The sequence below is a fragment of the Gymnodraco acuticeps genome, unplaced genomic scaffold (genome assembly GCF_902827175.1).
Source record: "Gymnodraco acuticeps unplaced genomic scaffold, fGymAcu1.1, whole genome shotgun sequence".
Classification (NCBI taxonomy): Eukaryota; Metazoa; Chordata; class Actinopteri; order Perciformes; family Bathydraconidae; genus Gymnodraco; species Gymnodraco acuticeps.
In genome coordinates, this window is record NW_022990238.1 from 10,966,701 (window position 1) to 10,985,183 (window position 18,483).

General features: G+C 40.1%; 2 protein-coding genes and 9 non-coding genes across 11 annotated transcripts; all 11 read left to right on the forward strand.

The window, feature by feature from the left end:
- The first annotated feature begins 798 nt into the window (after positions 1–798).
- Positions 799–5,070, forward strand: LOC117548748 (40S ribosomal protein S11-like). Its single transcript, XM_034220188.1, has 6 exons — positions 799–1,239; positions 1,461–1,536; positions 2,097–2,226; positions 3,969–4,092; positions 4,308–4,383; positions 4,935–5,070. Exons 1-4 carry the CDS (start codon positions 1,036–1,038, stop codon positions 4,009–4,011), a joined length of 453 nt encoding a protein of 150 aa, XP_034076079.1. The 5' UTR covers positions 799–1,035; the 3' UTR covers positions 4,012–4,092; positions 4,308–4,383; positions 4,935–5,070.
- LOC117548899 lies at positions 1,298–1,383 on the forward strand. Its single transcript, XR_004569392.1, has one exon. It is a non-coding gene; the product is annotated as a small nucleolar RNA SNORD35 (small nucleolar RNA).
- LOC117548883 lies at positions 1,921–2,003 on the forward strand. Its single transcript, XR_004569376.1, has one exon. It is a non-coding gene; the product is annotated as a small nucleolar RNA SNORD35 (small nucleolar RNA).
- Positions 2,472–2,557, forward strand: LOC117548887. Its single transcript, XR_004569380.1, has one exon. It is a non-coding gene; the product is annotated as a small nucleolar RNA SNORD35 (small nucleolar RNA).
- LOC117548893 lies at positions 4,146–4,230 on the forward strand. The gene has a single exon (XR_004569386.1). It is a non-coding gene; the product is annotated as a small nucleolar RNA SNORD35 (small nucleolar RNA).
- LOC117548678 (40S ribosomal protein S11-like) lies at positions 4,202–8,522 on the forward strand. Its single transcript, XM_034220079.1, has 6 exons — positions 4,202–4,225; positions 4,308–4,383; positions 4,935–5,064; positions 7,109–7,206; positions 7,760–7,889; positions 8,332–8,522. The coding sequence occupies exons 1-6, from the start codon at positions 4,202–4,204 to the stop codon at positions 8,453–8,455; spliced, it is 582 nt and encodes a 193-aa protein (XP_034075970.1). The 3' UTR covers positions 8,456–8,522.
- On the forward strand, positions 4,759–4,841 carry LOC117548884. The gene has a single exon (XR_004569377.1). It is a non-coding gene; the product is annotated as a small nucleolar RNA SNORD35 (small nucleolar RNA).
- LOC117548888 lies at positions 5,311–5,396 on the forward strand. Its single transcript, XR_004569381.1, has one exon. It is a non-coding gene; the product is annotated as a small nucleolar RNA SNORD35 (small nucleolar RNA).
- Positions 6,967–7,051, forward strand: LOC117548898. Its single transcript, XR_004569391.1, has one exon. It is a non-coding gene; the product is annotated as a small nucleolar RNA SNORD35 (small nucleolar RNA).
- Positions 7,582–7,664, forward strand: LOC117548885. Its single transcript, XR_004569378.1, has one exon. It is a non-coding gene; the product is annotated as a small nucleolar RNA SNORD35 (small nucleolar RNA).
- LOC117548889 lies at positions 8,136–8,221 on the forward strand. Its single transcript, XR_004569382.1, has one exon. It is a non-coding gene; the product is annotated as a small nucleolar RNA SNORD35 (small nucleolar RNA).
- Positions 8,523–18,483: the final 9,961 nt, after the last annotated feature.

Consider the following 18,483-nt stretch of genomic DNA (forward strand, 5'->3'; position numbering starts at 1 on the left):
GTAAAAGTAGCTCACGACTTGTTTTATTTTTTGAAAGTAGCTCTCATCCTAAAAAAGGTTGGAGACCCCTGCATTAGAGCGTACAAACTGTAACTATAAGTATCTGAAATAAATGTGTACTGAAACAAATACCAATAACTGTATTGCATTGTTTTCTTATGCGCAATTACTTCATACTGTCTTTGTCTTTTTCGTCCTGCATTTATTGTGCCCCCCTTAGAAAATAACTGCCCCCCCCAGTCAAATTGGTCTAGAACCGCCACTGGTCCCAGTATCTTTAGTCTTTGATAACCTTCCAACAAAACCTTTTCACAGAATAAAGCAGCATCGAAGTTTCAAAAACAATATGAAATGCAGAATTAGCAAGGAACTGAAATGTTCCCACTCACCTTACACCCTGATAAAATTCAGTTTTTAAGGAAATCTGACAACTGGGATGTTAATTAAGATAAAGTAAGATCATTGCAGCCTAACACTAAAGTGAATGCTTAATGAAATCATTAGTTTCACCATGTGACATAATTTGCTAAATTGGGAGCAAAGCTAACAAAAGTAAACAAGATGCAATTTCATAACGTGTTACAAACAAACAAGCTAGATATACGTCCATGAGTTGAGTGATGGAATGACATGATACACACTCATGTACAGTAGGTGGCGGTATGCAACTAAAAGCTATTTGCGATCCGGCATTCAAATAGAGAAGAAGAAGAAGCTAGAGTGATGACACTCACTCTGCACGTGCTCAGTTAGATCGAAACATCGCTGTGAAAAAAAGGAGCCACGTTTAAATCTCTCGCGAAAGATATCAGCAAAAGTGTGCCGCTATGCTACTCGGTTAGCTTAGCCTTCTACAACTTAACATTCTTTATGAACGACGAATTGCTTTGTTTAAAGTGCAAACGTCCATATGTAACCGTTTTTACTCATTACGTTAATAATATGTATTTAAGGTTACGGGACTTTTATTCCTTAGGAGGAAGTAAATCTTGAACTTGTGTCGGCTACTTAGCGAGGCCGGGTGGTGGCGTCTGAATGTATTGTCTCAATGCTTCCCTGTTCCTGCTTATCCCAGTTTTTAACTTGTTGTTCTCCTTGTTCCACAGACTGAGAGGGCTTATCAGAAACAGCTCACTATCTTCAAGAACAAGAAGCGTGTTCTGGTCGCTGAGGGTGACAAGGAGGCCAAGGAGAAGCTACCACAAAAGTGTGGGGCTGGGCTTCAAAACACCAAGAGAGGTAACTTGAATTGTCCAGAAAAATATGAACACTAGTTTTAAACTTAACTTCTCGTAGCTGCAAAATGATGTTTTTCTCACGATGGTCTTCCTAGCCCTTTAGGGTTCTGACGATAATGCCTTTTGGCAATGCTGATGCAGTCTCAAGATAAAATGATTTAATTGAGCCAAGGAATATGTATAGTGATAAATGGTATTGACTCTTCCATTTTTTTCCATCAGGCTATTGACGGCACTTACATTGACAAGAAATGCCCCTTCACTGGAAATGTGTCCATCCGTGGCCGCATCCTCTCTGGTAAATTTAACATTTGACACTCAACTTGCACAAGTCAATTGTCAATGGCTTTGGGTGCTGCAACATATCGCTTGCTGTCAATTAAACACAACAGCCCAATACAATATATATAACTGAACATACAGAGTCCTAGAAAATGTATTTTACAGTGTCATGCACTCAATCTGGAGATGTGATGTACAACCAGGAACACATTGCACATTTAATGCTAGCGAATGTAGTTTAAATCCAGTGATACACAGGTTACAATGTCCAGCCTGATACTGTGTGTATTACACTGACTGCAAATCAACATGCCCTTGTACAGGTGAAGCAACCCAAGCAAGAACCAGTCTATACAGGGTAACTTGCCACAAACCGTATATTGAATATTCTTGTCACTACTACAAATGATGTTTTCTCACGATGGTCTTCCAAGCCTTCTAGGCGCTGACGATAATGCCTTATGGCAACACTGATGTAGTAGAGTGACAATCCTATTAAATGGGCATTGATTGGATTCTTAATTGCATTATACATAAAATTAAATCCTAACCATATTTCCTTTTGTGCTCAAACAGGTGTGGTGACCAAAATGAAGATGCAGAGGACCATTGTTATCAGACGTGACTACCTGCATTACATCCGCAAGTACAACCGTTTTGAGAAGAGGCACAAGAACATCTCTGTCCATCTGTCACCTTGCTTCAGGTACAACACTGCCCATATTATGCTTATAATTAACAGTTTCTACAGTTATAGAAAACATGGAGCACCCAGAAATGTAAAAAATTATTTTAAAAAAAAACACATTTTAAATGTCTGGAAAATAGTGCCGTAATTGTTTCCTTATTGGGCTCAAGTTATAAATGTTTTTTACCCACAATATACTTGTCCTATTCAACGTCTGTTAAATGGTCAGTCCCTGTAACAGCCAAAAGTAGAACGCAAACTGCTGCAAATGATGATTTTTCTCACGATGGTCTTCCTAGCTCAAGAAGCTGTGACGATAATGCCTTATGGCAAACACTGATGCAGTCTGATTTTAATTGGAACATCCTATTTAAAAATGTATACATCTCAGGGCTCGACATTAAGGACTGCCCGATGGCCCGGGGCCATCTAGTATTTAGCTCGGGCAATGAAGCCTCACCTGCTGGTTGCCCGATGGGGCAATCTATTATGCCAGTATCATGCAGCTCGTGGATCCAGTAATGAGAGACCCGACAGTAAAACTAAACTTATCTATAACTAGTTTAGGTAGGTTTAGAGGTAATTAAAATAGCTACGTGTGATATTCTAACCTGAAGTGTGTGTTTTGTCCGCTCACCGCTGCATGTGATCATGCAGAGCTGCGTGTCGACTCGTCAGCAGCAGCTGATCTCTCTCTCCCGTCAGATTAGACTTCACTCGCGTTTATGTCCATATCGATCAGATCCAGCTAGTTCTAGCTAATGATATGACTACCTGCTTATTAAAAGACACCTAAACAATAAGTGTCGCTATGCAACCGGGTGAGGCCACAAAGTATAGCGCATGCATTATGCATTTGTTTACATGCCCACCGGAACCCCGAGGCATTACCAACAGATCAACGCACAATCAACCCATACAGGACATCTCTTTCTCCACATTAAGTGTTAGACATTAGAATTTACTCTTCTTGTCTGTCACATACTCTTCTTGTCTGTCACATACTCTTCTTGTCTGTCACATAAGTGGCGCAACTGAAGCGGTATTGCGCTAAAGGGAAATTATTTTGACCGAAGATATTTAGATTTGCCGGCTAACGGGAACTCTGACGTCGCCATTTTGCGTGCTTCGCGGATGCGCTCGGCTCCTCTCGACTGCTGCTCGGGTCTGCTCGGTCAGCTTCCGGATGAGGAGGCATTCGTTCGACCAATTTAGATAACATTACAAACATTTTTAACAGGGGCCATACTAGTGTAAATAATGTTTGTTTTGGCAGTTATAACTGAATGTAATGTTTTCTACTTTTTTTACATCTGGGAAGGCATTTGCCTTCATCAGATGGAAAGTGTCTTGACCAACAACTTAAGTATTTCTTAAAGCTATGCAGGGCATGCAAGCGAGCAAACACAAACAAGAACAAACAAACAAGTGAAATTAAAAATAAAATTGAAATTGTACAATATAATATTGTGGTGGTTCATCTTATAATTCAGTCTAGAGAACCAGACAGCATCTAAGACCTGCAACAATCTAAATGTTCTAGGGGGAGGCCCCCCAAACCCTTCGTGCGTCATTTTGTCCGCGCGCATTTTTCTGGGCAATCTCTATTGGGCTCAGGGCCATCTGTAAATTAGCTTAGATGGCCCACAGGGCCATCTCCCCAAATCCTTAATGTCATGCACTGCATCTTTATTGACTTGTTCATGCAAAAAGGTAACCCAACCACCTGTTAATATCTTTATGTTGGTGCTTTTCTACAGAGACGTCTCAGTTGGAGACAACGTCACCGTTGGAGAGTGCTGACCACTCAGCAAGACCGTGAGGTTCAACGTCCTCAAAGTGATGAAGGCTGCAGGCGCCAAGAAGCAGTTCCAGAAGTTTTAGGTGTGACTGTCAACCGGTGTAAAACTAGTTTTAAACGTAACTTCTTAGGTAGCTGCAAATGATGTTTTTCTCACGATGGTCTTCCTAGCCCTTTAGGGTTCTGACGATAATGCCTTATGGCAATGCTGATGCAGTCTCAAGATAAAATGATTTAATTGAGCCAAGGAATATGTATAGTGATAAATGGTATTGACTCTTCCATTTTTTTCCATCAGGCTATTGACGGCACTTACATTGACAAGAAATGCCCCTTCACTGGAAATGTGTCCATCCGTGGCCGCATCCTCTCTGGTAAATTTGACACTCTACTTGCACAAGTCAATTGTCAATGGCTTTGGGTGCTGCAACATATAACTTGCTGTCAATTAAACACAACAGCCCAATACAATATACAACTGAACATACAGAGTCCTAGAAAATGTATTTTACAGTGTCATGCACTCAATCTGGAGATGTGATGTACAACCAGGAACACATTGCACATTTAATGCTAGCGAATGTAGTTTAAATCCAGTGATACACAGGTTACAATGTCCAGCCTGATACTGTGTGTATTACACTGACTGCAAATCAACATGCCCTTGTACAGGTGAAGCAACCCAAGCAAGAACCAGTCTATACAGGGTAACTTGCCACAAACCGTATATTGAATATTCCTGTCACTACTACAAATGATGTTTTCTCACGATGGTCTTCCAAGCCTTCTAGGCGCTGACGATAATGCCTTATGGCAACACTGATGTAGTAGAGTGACAATCCTATTAAATGGGCATTGATTGGATTCTTAATTGCATTATACATAAAACTCAATCCTAACCATATTTCCTTTTGTGCTCAAACAGGTGTGGTGACCAAAATGAAGATGCAGAGGACCATCGTTATCAGACGTGACTACCTGCATTACATCCGCAAGTACAACCGTTTTGAGAAGAGGCACAAGAACATCTCTGTCCATCTGTCACCTTGCTTCAGGTACAACACTGCCCATATTATGCTTATAATTAACAGTTTCTACAGTTATAGAAAACATGGAGCACCCAGAAATGTAAAAAATTATTTAAAAAAAAAACACATTGTCAAATGTCTGGAAAATAGTGCCGTAATTGTTTCCTTATTGGGCTCAAGTTATAAATGTTTTTTACCCACAATATACTTGTCCTATTCAACGTCTGTTAAATGGTCAGTCCCTGTAACAGCCAAAAGTAGAACACCAACTGCTGCAAATGATGATTTTTCTCACGATGGTCTTCCTAGCTCAAGAAGCTGTGACGATAATGCCTTATGGCAAACACTGATGCAGTCTGATTTTAATTGGAACATCCTATTTAAAAATGTATACATCTCAGGGCTCGACATTAAGGACTGCCCGATGGCCCGGGGCCATCTAGTATTTAGCTCGGGCAATGAAGCCTCACCTGCTGGTTGCCCGATCGGGCAATCTATTATGCCAGTATCATGCAGCTCGTGGATCCAGTAATGAGAGACCCGACAGTAAAACTAAACTTATCTATAACTAGTTTAGGTAGGTTTAGAGGTAATTAAAATAGCTACGTGTGATATTCTAACCTGAAGTGTGTGTTTTGTCCGCTCACCGCTGCATGTGATCATGCAGAGCTGCGTGTCGACTCGTCAGCAGCAGCTGATCTCTCTCTCCCGTCAGATTAGACTTCACTCGCGTTTATGTCCATATCGATCAGATCCAGCTAGTTCTAGCTAATGATATGACTACCTGCTTATTAAAAGACACCTAAACAATAAGTGTCGCTATGCAACCGGATGAGGCCACAAAGTATGCGCAGCATTATGCATTTGTTTACATGCCCACCGGAACGCCGAGGCATTACCAACAGATCAACGCACAATCAACCCACACAGGACATCTCTTTCTCCACATTAAGTGTTAGACATTAGAATTTACTCTTCTTGTCTGTCACATACTCTTCTTGTCTGTCACATAAGTGGCGCAACTGAAGCGGTATTGCGCTAAAGGGAAATTATTTTGACCGAAGATATTTAGATTTGCCGGCTAACGGGAACTCTGACGTCGCCATTTTGCGTGCTTCGCGGATGCGCTCGGCTCCTCTCGACTGCTGCTCGGGTCTGCTCGGTCAGCTTCCGGATGAGGAGGCATTCGTTCGACCAATTTAGATAACATTACAAACATTTTTAACAGGGGCCATAATAGTGTAAATAATGTTTGTTTTGGCAGTTATAACTGAATGTAATGTTTTCTACTTTTTTTACATCTGGGAAGGCATTTGCCTTCATCAGATGGAAAGTGTCTTGACCAACAACTTAAGTATTTCTTAAAGCTATGCAGGGCATGCAAGCGAGCAAACACAAACAAGAACAAACAAACAAGTGAAATTAAAAATAAAATTGAAATTGTACAATATAATATTGTGGTGGTTCATCTTATAATTCAGTCTAGAGAATGCACCAGACAGCATCTAAGACCTGCAACAATCTAAATGTTCTAGGGGGAGGCCCCCCAAACCCTTCGTGCGTCATTTTGTCCGCGCGCATTTTTCTGGGCAATCTCTATTGGGCTCAGGGCCATCTGTAAATTAGCTTAGATGGCCCACAGGGCCATCTCCCCAAATCCTTAATGTCATGCACTGCATCTTTATTGACTTGTTCATGCAAAAAGGTAACCCAACCACCTGTTAATATCTTTATGTTGGTGCTTTTCTACAGAGACGTCTCAGTTGGAGACAAAGTCACCGTTGGAGAGTGCTGACCATTCAGCAAGACCGTGAGGTTCAACGTCCTCAAAGTGATGAAGGCTGCAGGCGCCAAGAAGCAGTTCCAGAAGTTTTAGGTGTGACTGTCAACCGGTGTAAAACTAGTTTTAAACGTAACTTCTTAGGTAGCTGCAAATGATGTTTTTCTCACGATGGTCTTCCTAGCCCTTTAGGGTTCTGACGATAATGCCTTTTGGCAATGCTGATGCAGTCTCAAGATAAAATGATTTAATTGAGCCAAGGAATATGTATAGTGATAAATGGTATTGACTGTTCCCTTGTTTTCCCCATCAGGCTATTGACGGCACTTACATTGACAAGAAATGCCCCTTCACTGGAAATGTGTCCATCCGTGGCCGCATCCTCTCTGGTAAATTTGACACTCAACTTGCACAAGTCAATTGTCAATGGCTTTGGGTGCTGCAACATATAACTTGCTGTCAATTAAACACAACAGCCCAATACAATATACAACTGAACATACAGAGTCCTAGAAAATGTATTTTACAGTGTCATGCACTCAATCTGGAGATGTGATGTACAACCAGGAACACATTGCACATTTAATGCTAGCGAATGTAGTTTAAATCCAGTGATACACAGGTTACAATGTCCAGCCTGATACTGTGTGTATTACACTGACTGCAAATCAACATGCCCTTGTACAGGTGAAGCAACCCAAGCAAGAACCAGTCTATACAGGGTAACTTGCCACAAACCGTATATTGAATATTCCTGTCACTACTACAAATGATGTTTTCTCACGATGGTCTTCCAAGCCTTCTAGGCGCTGACGATAATGCCTTATGGCAACACTGATGTAGTAGAGTGACAATCCTATTAAATGGGCATTGATTGAATTCTTAATTGCATTATACATAAAATTCAATCCCCTAACCATATTTCCTTTTGTGCTCAAACAGGTGTGGTGACCAAAATGAAGATGCAGAGGACCATCGTTATCAGACGTGACTACCTGCATTACATCCGCAAGTACAACCGTTTTGAGAAGAGGCACAAGAACATCTCTGTCCATCTGTCACCTTGCTTCAGGTACAACACTGCCCATATTATGCTTATAATTAACAGTTTCTACAGTTATAGAAAACATGGAGCACCCAGAAATGTAAACAATTATTTAAAAAAAAAACACATTTTTAAATGTCTGGAAAATAGTGCCGTAATTGTTTCCTTATTGGGCTCAAGTTATAAATGTTTTTTACCCACAATATACTTGTCCTATTCAACGTCTGTTAAATGGTCAGTCCCTGTAACAGCCAAAAGTAGAACACCATCTGCTGCAAATGATGATTTTTCTCACGATGGTCTTCCTAGCTCAAGAAGCTGTGACGATAATGCCTTATGGCAAACACTGATGCAGTCTGATTTTAATTGGAACATCCTATTTAAAAATGTATACATCTTTATTGACTTGTTCATGCAAAAAGGTAACCCAACCACCTGTTAATATCTTTATGTTGGTGCTTTTTTACAGAGACGTCTCAGTTGGAGACAACGTCACCGTTGGAGAGTGCCGACCACTCAGCAAGACCGTGAGGTTCAACGTCCTCAAAGTGATGAAGGCTGCAGGCGCCAAGAAGCAGTTCCAGAAGTTTTAGGTGTGACTGAACAGGACGGCAGCTTGTGCTGCCTGTTTCACTGTCAAATAAAAAAAATTGCCTTTTCGATTTGTCTCATTTTCTTTGGGTTTGAATCTACTAAGCTAAGGTTACATGCCACAATCATATGTTCACATCTACTGTTTTTTTCTCCTCATTAGTTTTCTGGTTTGAATTAATAAACTAGTGTTGTGGTACACTTATAAGTTGGTGTGTGATGAGGGGTAATATTGAAAAATCCAAAAATAATTGTTTAAAAATGGGAGGGATTTGGGAAGGTTTGAAGGCTTGGATAATTAGATGTTGAATTGATAAACTGGGAATATAATTTAAGATGAAATATAATTGTGGACACTAAATCAGAATTAAGGATATCAAAATCTTTACATTGATTTTATGGAAAACTAAAAATCTACTTTTTCCCCTTTGTAGTGGTGCAATATTTTCTAACATTTGGTAAACTCTGTTAAACAATTTGTATGGATTATCAAACTCAATTCTGCAGCAATGATTTACTAAAGTTATTTCTTGAGCTCTGTTCCAGTATCTTAGTCTTTGATAACCCTCCAAAACCGTTTCACAGAATGAAGTATCAAAGTTCCAAAACCAATATGAAATGCAGAATTTGCAAGGAACTGAAATGTTCCCACTCACCTTACCCCTTATAAACTTCAGTTTTTAAGTGAACTCTTAAGGAAATCTGACAACTGGGATGTTAAAATAAAGTAAGATCATTGCAGAATAACACTAAAGTGATTGCATAATGAAATGATTAGTTTCACCATGTGACATCATTTGCTAAATTGGGAGCGAAGCTAACAAAAGTAAACAAGATGCAATTTCATAACGTATTACAACCGTTACAACGTTCTTATTATACAACAATGAGAATCTGTTAGTAGCGTACTCCGGACCCACGACGCCCCTAGTGTTTCATTATGTCACCACACGTTTTCCCCTGAATGAAATATATCCAGCAGATGGCGACATATAACTACTTTATGTTAAGCAACCATAACTCGAATCCAATACATACTGTAGGGCTACGTGATACAGCAGTAGAGGTCTGAATAATAAGCACAATCATTTATGCAAGACTTTTGTTAGTTACTTCGAAATTTAAGTTGCTAAAGGTTGAGCTCATTTGAACTGCTGAGTAGTTATATATATTATAAAAGGCCTATCTAATTCATTATTTGATTATATGTTGTATGTATTGATGATTTAAATCTGCAAAGTAGATAGTCTCTGAAGCTTTACAAATAAGTAAAGACGAATAAAAAGTACAATATATCCTCTGAGATGTAGTGGAATAGAGATTAGCAGGAAATAGGCGTACTCAAGTTAGTCAAGTATGTCAAAAAAGTGCAATACTTAAATACATATACTTTGTTACATCCAATCACTTAGTTATAGCACCTTTAAATACATTTTAATTGACACTAGGCATGTTCAGACAGTTAAGTGAACAATATGAGGGATTACTACCAGAACAAGACAGGATCAATGACCTCAGCATATATGACGATGTATCTACAAAAATATATGACCTCCTTCCTACCATTGCAGCCATGATGATGCTCAGTAGTGTCTGATATCCAAATAAACACATGCAAATACATACAGCCTGTCTGCATCAGCTGAGTCATTTGCATGTGTCCTTATTTCAGCCTGAGAAGATGACATCTTTACTGTATGGGAATCAGTAAGCCCCCCCCCCTCCTCTCATCCATCCCTATGATCCATCCTCCTTTAATCCATGTCCTTCTGTCTGTTGAGTGCCATGGCAGAGGCATCACCATTACCATAATGATGCTGTACATGTTTCCCCCTAATGCTCCAGTGAATGGGCCCCATATGTTGATGATGATGTGAGGAGGAGAAAGTGGTTAATGTGAGCTCAGCCGTGTAAGCAGTCCCATCATTTAAAGATAATGAGGGTAAGCAGACACCACATAAAACCTTGCTTTGCGAAAAACAAGCATTTTCCCTCAATTACAGTTTTCACTTGTGTTTTTGTTGTACTAACAAAGATCCCAGCTCCCCGCCCATGCTACAATATTTACCTAAACAGCAGTCTTCTAACCACAAATTGTCCTCTTTTGTACTGGGGCTTTCCCAGCTCCTTCTCTCCATAGGTGCAGACACTACGGGAGGGTGGGAGGGCCCAGGATGTTCTCTGAATAACAGGCCCTCTCTACAGCAGACACCCCAGGGAGCAGGACAGCCCAGCAGGCCACCCAGCCCACATGAGCACATACTACTCCCACAGAGTGTTTGTTAGAGGGCAGAGGACTGATCCCTCAAAAAGTCTGAGCAACTATAATAAACTCAAGCTGACAGTGTTCAACTGTGATCATTTGTGCTGATAGGGAAGCCTGTTAGTAGCTGACTTTATGGAGAAGCTAATGCTTCTAGCGAGGCGATGCATTCTGTCCTAGTGAATCAAGGAGAGACCTCTCTCAGTCACATTTAATGATTTTCCTTCGGGACATTTGACAACCCATCATTGATTATTTTCCTGGAGGTCTTTCTCTCCGGCTGCAGAAAGCCTTCCCACGACAAGTTCAACCTTTTGAGATACTCTATGAATCAACCTTCGGAAATAACATATTGAGGCATATCGATCAAATCGTAGATACAGGGTCCCGTGATTTAATAAGGTTATACTGAAGCACTCTTTTGTCAATCCTCAAATTAAATACAGAGATAAGTCCCAGATCAAATGTAGCCTACGTTAGAGGGTCTTGAGCATGTTTCTCTTTAGTGATCGACCGTGATGTTATGTTAAATATATGTTTCCTTGTTTCTAAATATTGTCCTTGTTGATGTTGCAAATGGAGCTGCTGTGATTCAAGAACAGACTCCATCGGACAATAAAGTATTATCGTATTGTATCAATCAATCAATTATTGTATCGTATAGTCCCTTGTTCTCACCAAAAAGTAATTGAAGCATAATGGCTACAAAAATGTTCATCATGTAATTCATATGCATGTTAAAGCAACCAATGTATGGTTACTGGATTATTTGCCTTCTTTTTGGCAAGGCACATTTTTGTTTAGTTGTATACAAAAGTTACTTATAATGTGCTGCGTGTTTTTTTGATTCTGTATATGTATCCTAGATTTATCACTGTGTTGTCTTCATATATCGTGACATTTGAAAGCTAGGTTATATACTTTTTTGTCATGCTAGCATGATAAACAATGTCAACATCTGAAGCAGGGGGCATTTTAGCATGCTTTTGCAATTTCCCCAGGGTATTATGTGCTTGGAAATGCAGTTTGAAATCTGAAAATCTGTTCAGCCCAATTGAGATATCAATGTCAAAGGTAAAAAGAAAAAAATGTCTAGCCTGCAAATTAAGGTTCGTAGGTTTCAAGGAATGTAACATCAGTAGTCTGTAGGTGGGAATTTTCCACATTTGACCTGGAGACACTTTGAACTGGATAAAACCCTTTGAATGTCTTGTAAATGTATTATATTACGACTTACGAGGATATTAAGCTGGGGATATAGGACCCTGGGAACATAGATAAGTTCCCCATGCTATCATTATTTTACCATATGCCCAGACTCACAGTGCTGCTCGCATGGTCTAGTTTAGTTTCCTTGTTATTGTAGGATATGAATTCATTTTACAGCACCTTTGGTCCTACTCTTCTTTATGGCCGGAATGATTTTTGATTTAATTGCCTGTTATTTAAGATTATAATTTAGACTATTCAGTCAGCACATCCTCCTTCATCACATTGAAAGACGAGCCAATGCTCTCCTCCAGGTGGGGATGTTGGTTTTTAGTGATGGAGAAGCCAGCCTCTCTCCGCCTCTTCATGGCTCTGCTTAATTCTCCCAATTTTCCATCTGGAGTCTTCGCCAAAAGGTGAGGGTGAACGGTGTAGATTTAGTGCTCCATTCGTCACAGTCCAACAACCCCAACAGGCCAGAGAGCTCAGAGATGGCCCTCTGTATATACACAATACATCTATCCCGTCAAGGAGTAAAATATGGACAAACCATGTTTTTTAACACTCATATGTCATGTTTCATAACTCTGGATGGACGTCTCTCCTCTGTCTGTGGCAGACAAACACTCTTCTGAACTGTCTCCCTTTACATTCCTGCAGTTTGCCAACATGTTTACCCAGTGTCACACAGTGTACTTGCCGTCGTGCTTACTTGTGTATCTAATGGCAGGGATGTTAACTCAGAGGGTCAGCCTTATGAGGGTAATAGCCACTATCAAAACAGAGGCCTTCTGGTGTCCCAGCAGGAGGTGTGGGCGGCGGGGGCTCGTATAGTCCCTGGACCCTCGTTCTGGGTTGTTTGGAGGCTGTCTGCAGCGAGCAGCAGAGAAACAGCAGCAGCAGATCTGATTGGCTCAACAGATGGAGACCTGTTATGTGTAGAGAAGCCTGGGCTGTAACAGATAAAGCCCTGTCTGCACAACAGGCCTCATCCTAGGCTGGGCTAAATATGGAGGTAGGTTTTGCATAATTTTGAGGTTTAAGTAAACAAGTGTAGACATAAAAGTAAAATAAATGCAGTAAGAATTTAACTTTAGTAAAAGTATAGCTATTGGCATCAAAACACAAATGTAGTAGCAAAACTAGTTCTCATTATGTAGAATGGCCCACTTCAGAATTATATAATATACTACTTTATTGGATTATATTTATCATGTTCATGTTGTAGCTGGTAAAGGTGGGGCTTAAGTTTGAGTTCCTTTCTCAGATAATTTCAACATATCACAAAACAAATAAACCATGTTGTTTTCCTGGATCAATTTTCCCACTTTTCCTCCATCTGTGCTTCTTGTAATCTCCAAAAATGTGTCAATTATTCTATTATTTAGATTTACTATATCTATCCATTGTTCAAGGATAGGGGATCATCTTCACTTAAAGGTTGGGCTAGTTTGAAAACTGTATGTATCGCTGGTCAGCTTTAAGTATAATAATACATATTTATAACTGGTTTTATTATCTTTTGTATTACTAATTGACATTTTCTAAGTGATACAATAAATAAAATGTTGGAAGACGTGGATAACGCTAAAATGTGACTTTTATGCTGTTGTGGCCACAGACTTCTTTCTATCTTTCTAGTTTGATAGACCGCATTTTAATACGTAACCATCAAACTCATCACTGTCCAGCATCTTCACTGCTGGGGATGCACAACAGGAAGACTGTGGGCTGCATGAGGGTCAGTGCAGGGTCACTCTCCACATCTGGACATGTCATCAGCCCTCACGATCTGCACAAAGACAGCCAATGGTCCTGCACTGGAGATGGACTGGTGTCTGAAAACATCATATTAAAAAATATCTTCCATTGCATTCAGTCACAAACAAATGGTCATGTGTGTATGTGCTGCAAACTGTACGTACACATATTAGATGTGGTTTGGTATGGCTTACTGTCCGGGTTTGGTGTCGGGATTTCTCAAAGTCAGTGAAAGTAGATCTGGAGGTTAATGAGCATGTCAAGATCTATTACTCTCAGGTTAGAGGTCGGGGTCACAGTTATCAGTGTCTGATATCCGCAGCAGCACCCTTAGCCTCTTAACTGATTTTAAGTGATTCAACAGATGTGGCTCCCACTCTTCGCTCACACATCATTTGCGAGTTGTGTCTGCTATGAAAACATTGGTTATGATGTTGTGATTCACACATGACGGAAAATCAGAAGTGTAAAGTTCTGAAGCGGCTGTTTGATTCCAGATACCCCAAACTATTGATTACAGTTACTTGATTGATTGGCGCTCACCTGGCCTGACGAGTAGGTAAGCGGAGAGCCCTGCAACACATCCCAGATTTGCACGACGGCTCCTAATTCAATATTCTCATGTTCAGCCGTGTTCTCGCCTGTCCGTCAGACAGACTGCATGTCTGGCATGTGTGAGTGTGCTGGGCATCTCCAGTTTTACATCATGTTGTCAGATCAAAGTGGGGGCTGGTGCTGGCGGGTCACAGGACGGGTGTTGCGTGCAACAGGACTCTCGGGTCAGGTGAGAACCGTCCAGCATGGCTGTCATCAGGGCATCCCCAGGGTGTGCTCTCGCTGAATGATGGCCTCACACTGGAGTCATGGAGCCGTTCAATATCCAGAAACCAGGCTGGATCTGGACTGCATATCTAACAAGTGCTGTTTCAGTGCTTCATGCATGATGCCAGGTGACTCTGGTCTGCAGATGGAAGACATTTATAACCAGAGGTGGACAAAGTACTCAGATCTTTCACTTGAGTAGTTATACCACAGTGTATTGAATATTTTGTTACAAGTAAACCATCTTGCAGTTTACATTTTACTGAAGAAAAAGTACAAAGGTATTATCCTTAAAATATACTTAAATGACCAAAACTAAACATTTGAAGGAATCTATAGTCTGATGGATTATAATTAATGATGCATTTTTCATTATCATATGTAAATCACTAGAGGATTTATTTTTCTTATTACTATACACTGCCAAGAATAGCTTGTCAATTTCACCAAGCAATCAATACTGGTTATCTTTACCTGTATTAATATTGGATAGATCTTTTGTTGATTTTTTTGTTTTATTAATTTGAGTATTCCAAATTACTAAAGCTATCAAATAAATGTAGTGGAGTAAAACATACAATATTGGCCCCCAAAGTGTAGTGAAGTAGAAATAAAGGACAGTAAAGTACCTCAATACCTAAAAGTAGAATGTCAGTACTTGGGTAAATGTACTGTTACTGTCCTCATCTGTGTATACACACACCCACACACACACACACACACACACACACACACACACACACACACACACACACACACACACACACACACACACACACACACACACACACACACACACACACACACACACACACACACACACACACACACACACACACACACACACACACACACACACACACACACACACACACACACACACAGCTGACCAGACTGAATACCAGAAGTTTCAGTCCTTTATTTGCAGGCATTCTTTGAGACTCTAGCAACGGTACTGTAAAGTGTAACACTTCTCTCTATTTAAAGGTAACAGGAGAAACTCAAAGCTACGCCCCACAGCAACAGTTTGTGTTGATATCGAGCAGTTCCTGTGCTGCAGGAGGAATTCACCCTGGCAGATGGCAGGGCCGAGGACCCTGAGGCCCCAGGCAATGCTACACCCTGGGACCCGGATACCTAATCGCGTCCTGTTGAGCCTCTCACCTGCTGCTCTGCCGCTCACAATGTTATCTCATCTCCCTGACCTATTGTGGCTCCCATCGGTGATAATGACAGTATGAGACCAACGCAGCGCAGCAGCAGAGGCTGGCTCTCCCTGGAGAGAGGCAGGATCATGGGAAACCTCTGAGTAATCGATCTCTCCTCCTCGCATCCTCCGCTGGATCTAATTTCTCCATTCTTTTTTAACTGCACACTGCTACTGTGGTGTTTATGTTCGAGGAACAGATTGCTTTGATTTCAGGGCAGCTATTCTTAGAGGTGCATGAGTAGCTGGGTTTAAAAAAATAATAATTAGGTGGTCTTTACCCCTTAAGTAACTAGTTATCCTGTTAAAAATGTAGGAATGCAAATATATGAATTACATAATCGAAGTTATGTTACTTATAACGTCTGATTACCTTTGTATCACTCTTCTACAAATGTTTTAAAATGGGCAATGAAGCTAAAGAAATCTTTACAACAATAGTGCATTTATTGCTGTCAAACTTTTATTAAATGTTCAGCATAAATGTAATCAGGATTGTAACATAGCATTTATTTGTCATATTCTACGCAAAAGCTTTTTCACTGACAATAATACATACAGATAACCCTTCGGAAACCCCAAACATTTTGATTCTTTACTGTAATGTATATGTTTAATATGTTACTGTAACCAATTAATGTTACATTTGTTTTATATGTTCATTACTTTACTCTGAGCCACTGCACTTAATAGGCAACAATTATCTCAGACAGCATAACAAATCACTGTGATGTAAATCTGACATGAACATACTATGAGAAATTATATTATTTGTATGTGTTCTAATTGGTTTTATTACCCTCAAGTGTTATTTCTCAACTGGACAACATTTCAACTCTTTGACTCTGTCTCCCCACATGAGCTCATAAACTGTCACACCATGAATCTGCTCCTTGGTTAACCACAGTTGGGTTCATTTTGAAAACACAGTTCTTGCTAACCTAACCAAACCACAGTGTTGTGGAGAATCTTGTTGTTGCTGACTTCTTTCTTCTTGGTCTATACTGTTTAGATTTCTGCTCAGAGAAAACACCATCCAGTCCCTGCATGTGTGACCTTGGTTCCCACCGTCTCAGTCAGATATTGTCACATTGGCCCAGTTCTCACTGTGCTTCACTGGATTATAATTATACATGTATTGACTTATTACTCGTAACAATTCAAATGTTCTTGTTAATAGGGTTATTGATTATTATAGATGACAACAAATTAACCTGCCACGCACATTACCACTTCAGTATGTTGCTGTAAATCATTATACAAAAATGTCCCAATTTGGGATCAATAAAGTACCTCTTATCTTATTTTATCTTATACAGCAAGGGGTACTATAGGGACTTGGTATTGCACCACTTCAATCTAGTCACTTGAGGATGCATTTCAAATCTTGTTGTGCTGCTGCTGCTGCAAACATAAAGGGAAGGAAGTGACGGGAGTTTCACAATGATCTGTTTCATTACCAGTTGTCTAGGAAGAGAAAAAGGAGTATCTTCTTGCCTCTGTGAATGACAGCTAACAAGATAACAAAAGGGATAGAGCATGCCCACTGTCTGTGCAACTTAAACTGTGTTCCCTTTGTAGTCGTACAATCACTATGTTACCAAGAGAAAGGAAATGGAGTTCTTTACATCTCAGACAATGCAGAGAGAAACAATGTGTGTGGCGCACACTAAATCTTACAGATCTGCCTTTGTAAAGTTTTCTGTTAACTTTTCCACGCTTTAGACGTTTGGTTTGAATTTATGAATTTTTTGATTTAGGAAATCTGGAAGGTATTTTCTGCTTTTCGTTCTCGGCAGATCAAGACACTCTAAATCAAATGTTAAGTCTAATGTTAGAAAACCTGCATATAATCATGAGATTGTATGCTACATACTTTTCCTTTTTTTGGACAGGGCTCAACCAAATGGGGAAAATATAAAGTGCTAACCGACATCACAGCTAAAAAGTTGGATATGTCAGCAATACAAGTAAAACTGTAAGAAACTCAATACTTACTGTCCAAAGAATAGGCTGTTGAGAACGTTGTGGATGTAAAAAGGAATCAAATAAATAACATTTGTGATGTCTGTTTTTGAAGCTTTTTCCTATTAATTAAGACATTATACAGTTGAGAGAGATTTAAAGTCACAGATCTCCATCAAAAGTCTGAATACAAGACCATCTAAATGGGGTCTTTGTGTGAAAAATGGAAATGAAGAGAAATGGAGATCATGACCTACATGTCCTATGTGGTAATGATGGCCCTGGCTGAAATGCCTTTTCTGCAGGCAAAACAAATCTTGCAGCAGGACCCCCTCTCTGAGAAACAGGGGGGGGGGGGGGGGGGTTCACTGCGAAAGAAGCCAATGAAGTGACACTGCTGATAACCCTGTACCATTGTGTGCCTGGCTGCCAGAACATCTCTGTTTCACAGCAGTGTGTAAAACATGATGGAGATAACAGCAAATCCCAAACATTCTTCAAAAGAAAAAACTAATCCTACATTTCCCCCCCCACTCAAGCAAATAGAAAATGCCCTTATCTTAAAATAGATTGCATCTGTATAGACCACCACAATCCAAAGAGATTGAATTCAGAGGCCTCCCAGGACTCAATTGGATTTTCAAACGTTTTTGAAAATATACTTAGTTTATAGAGAAATAAATTATGTTTATTTCTTCACAGACTCAATAGAGCCTCAATGCATTCCAGTTATGGAAAACCCTAAGGCCAATTCCCTGCATCATACACTGACAACTACACCAGCTAGGTTAGCTTTAGCCCTA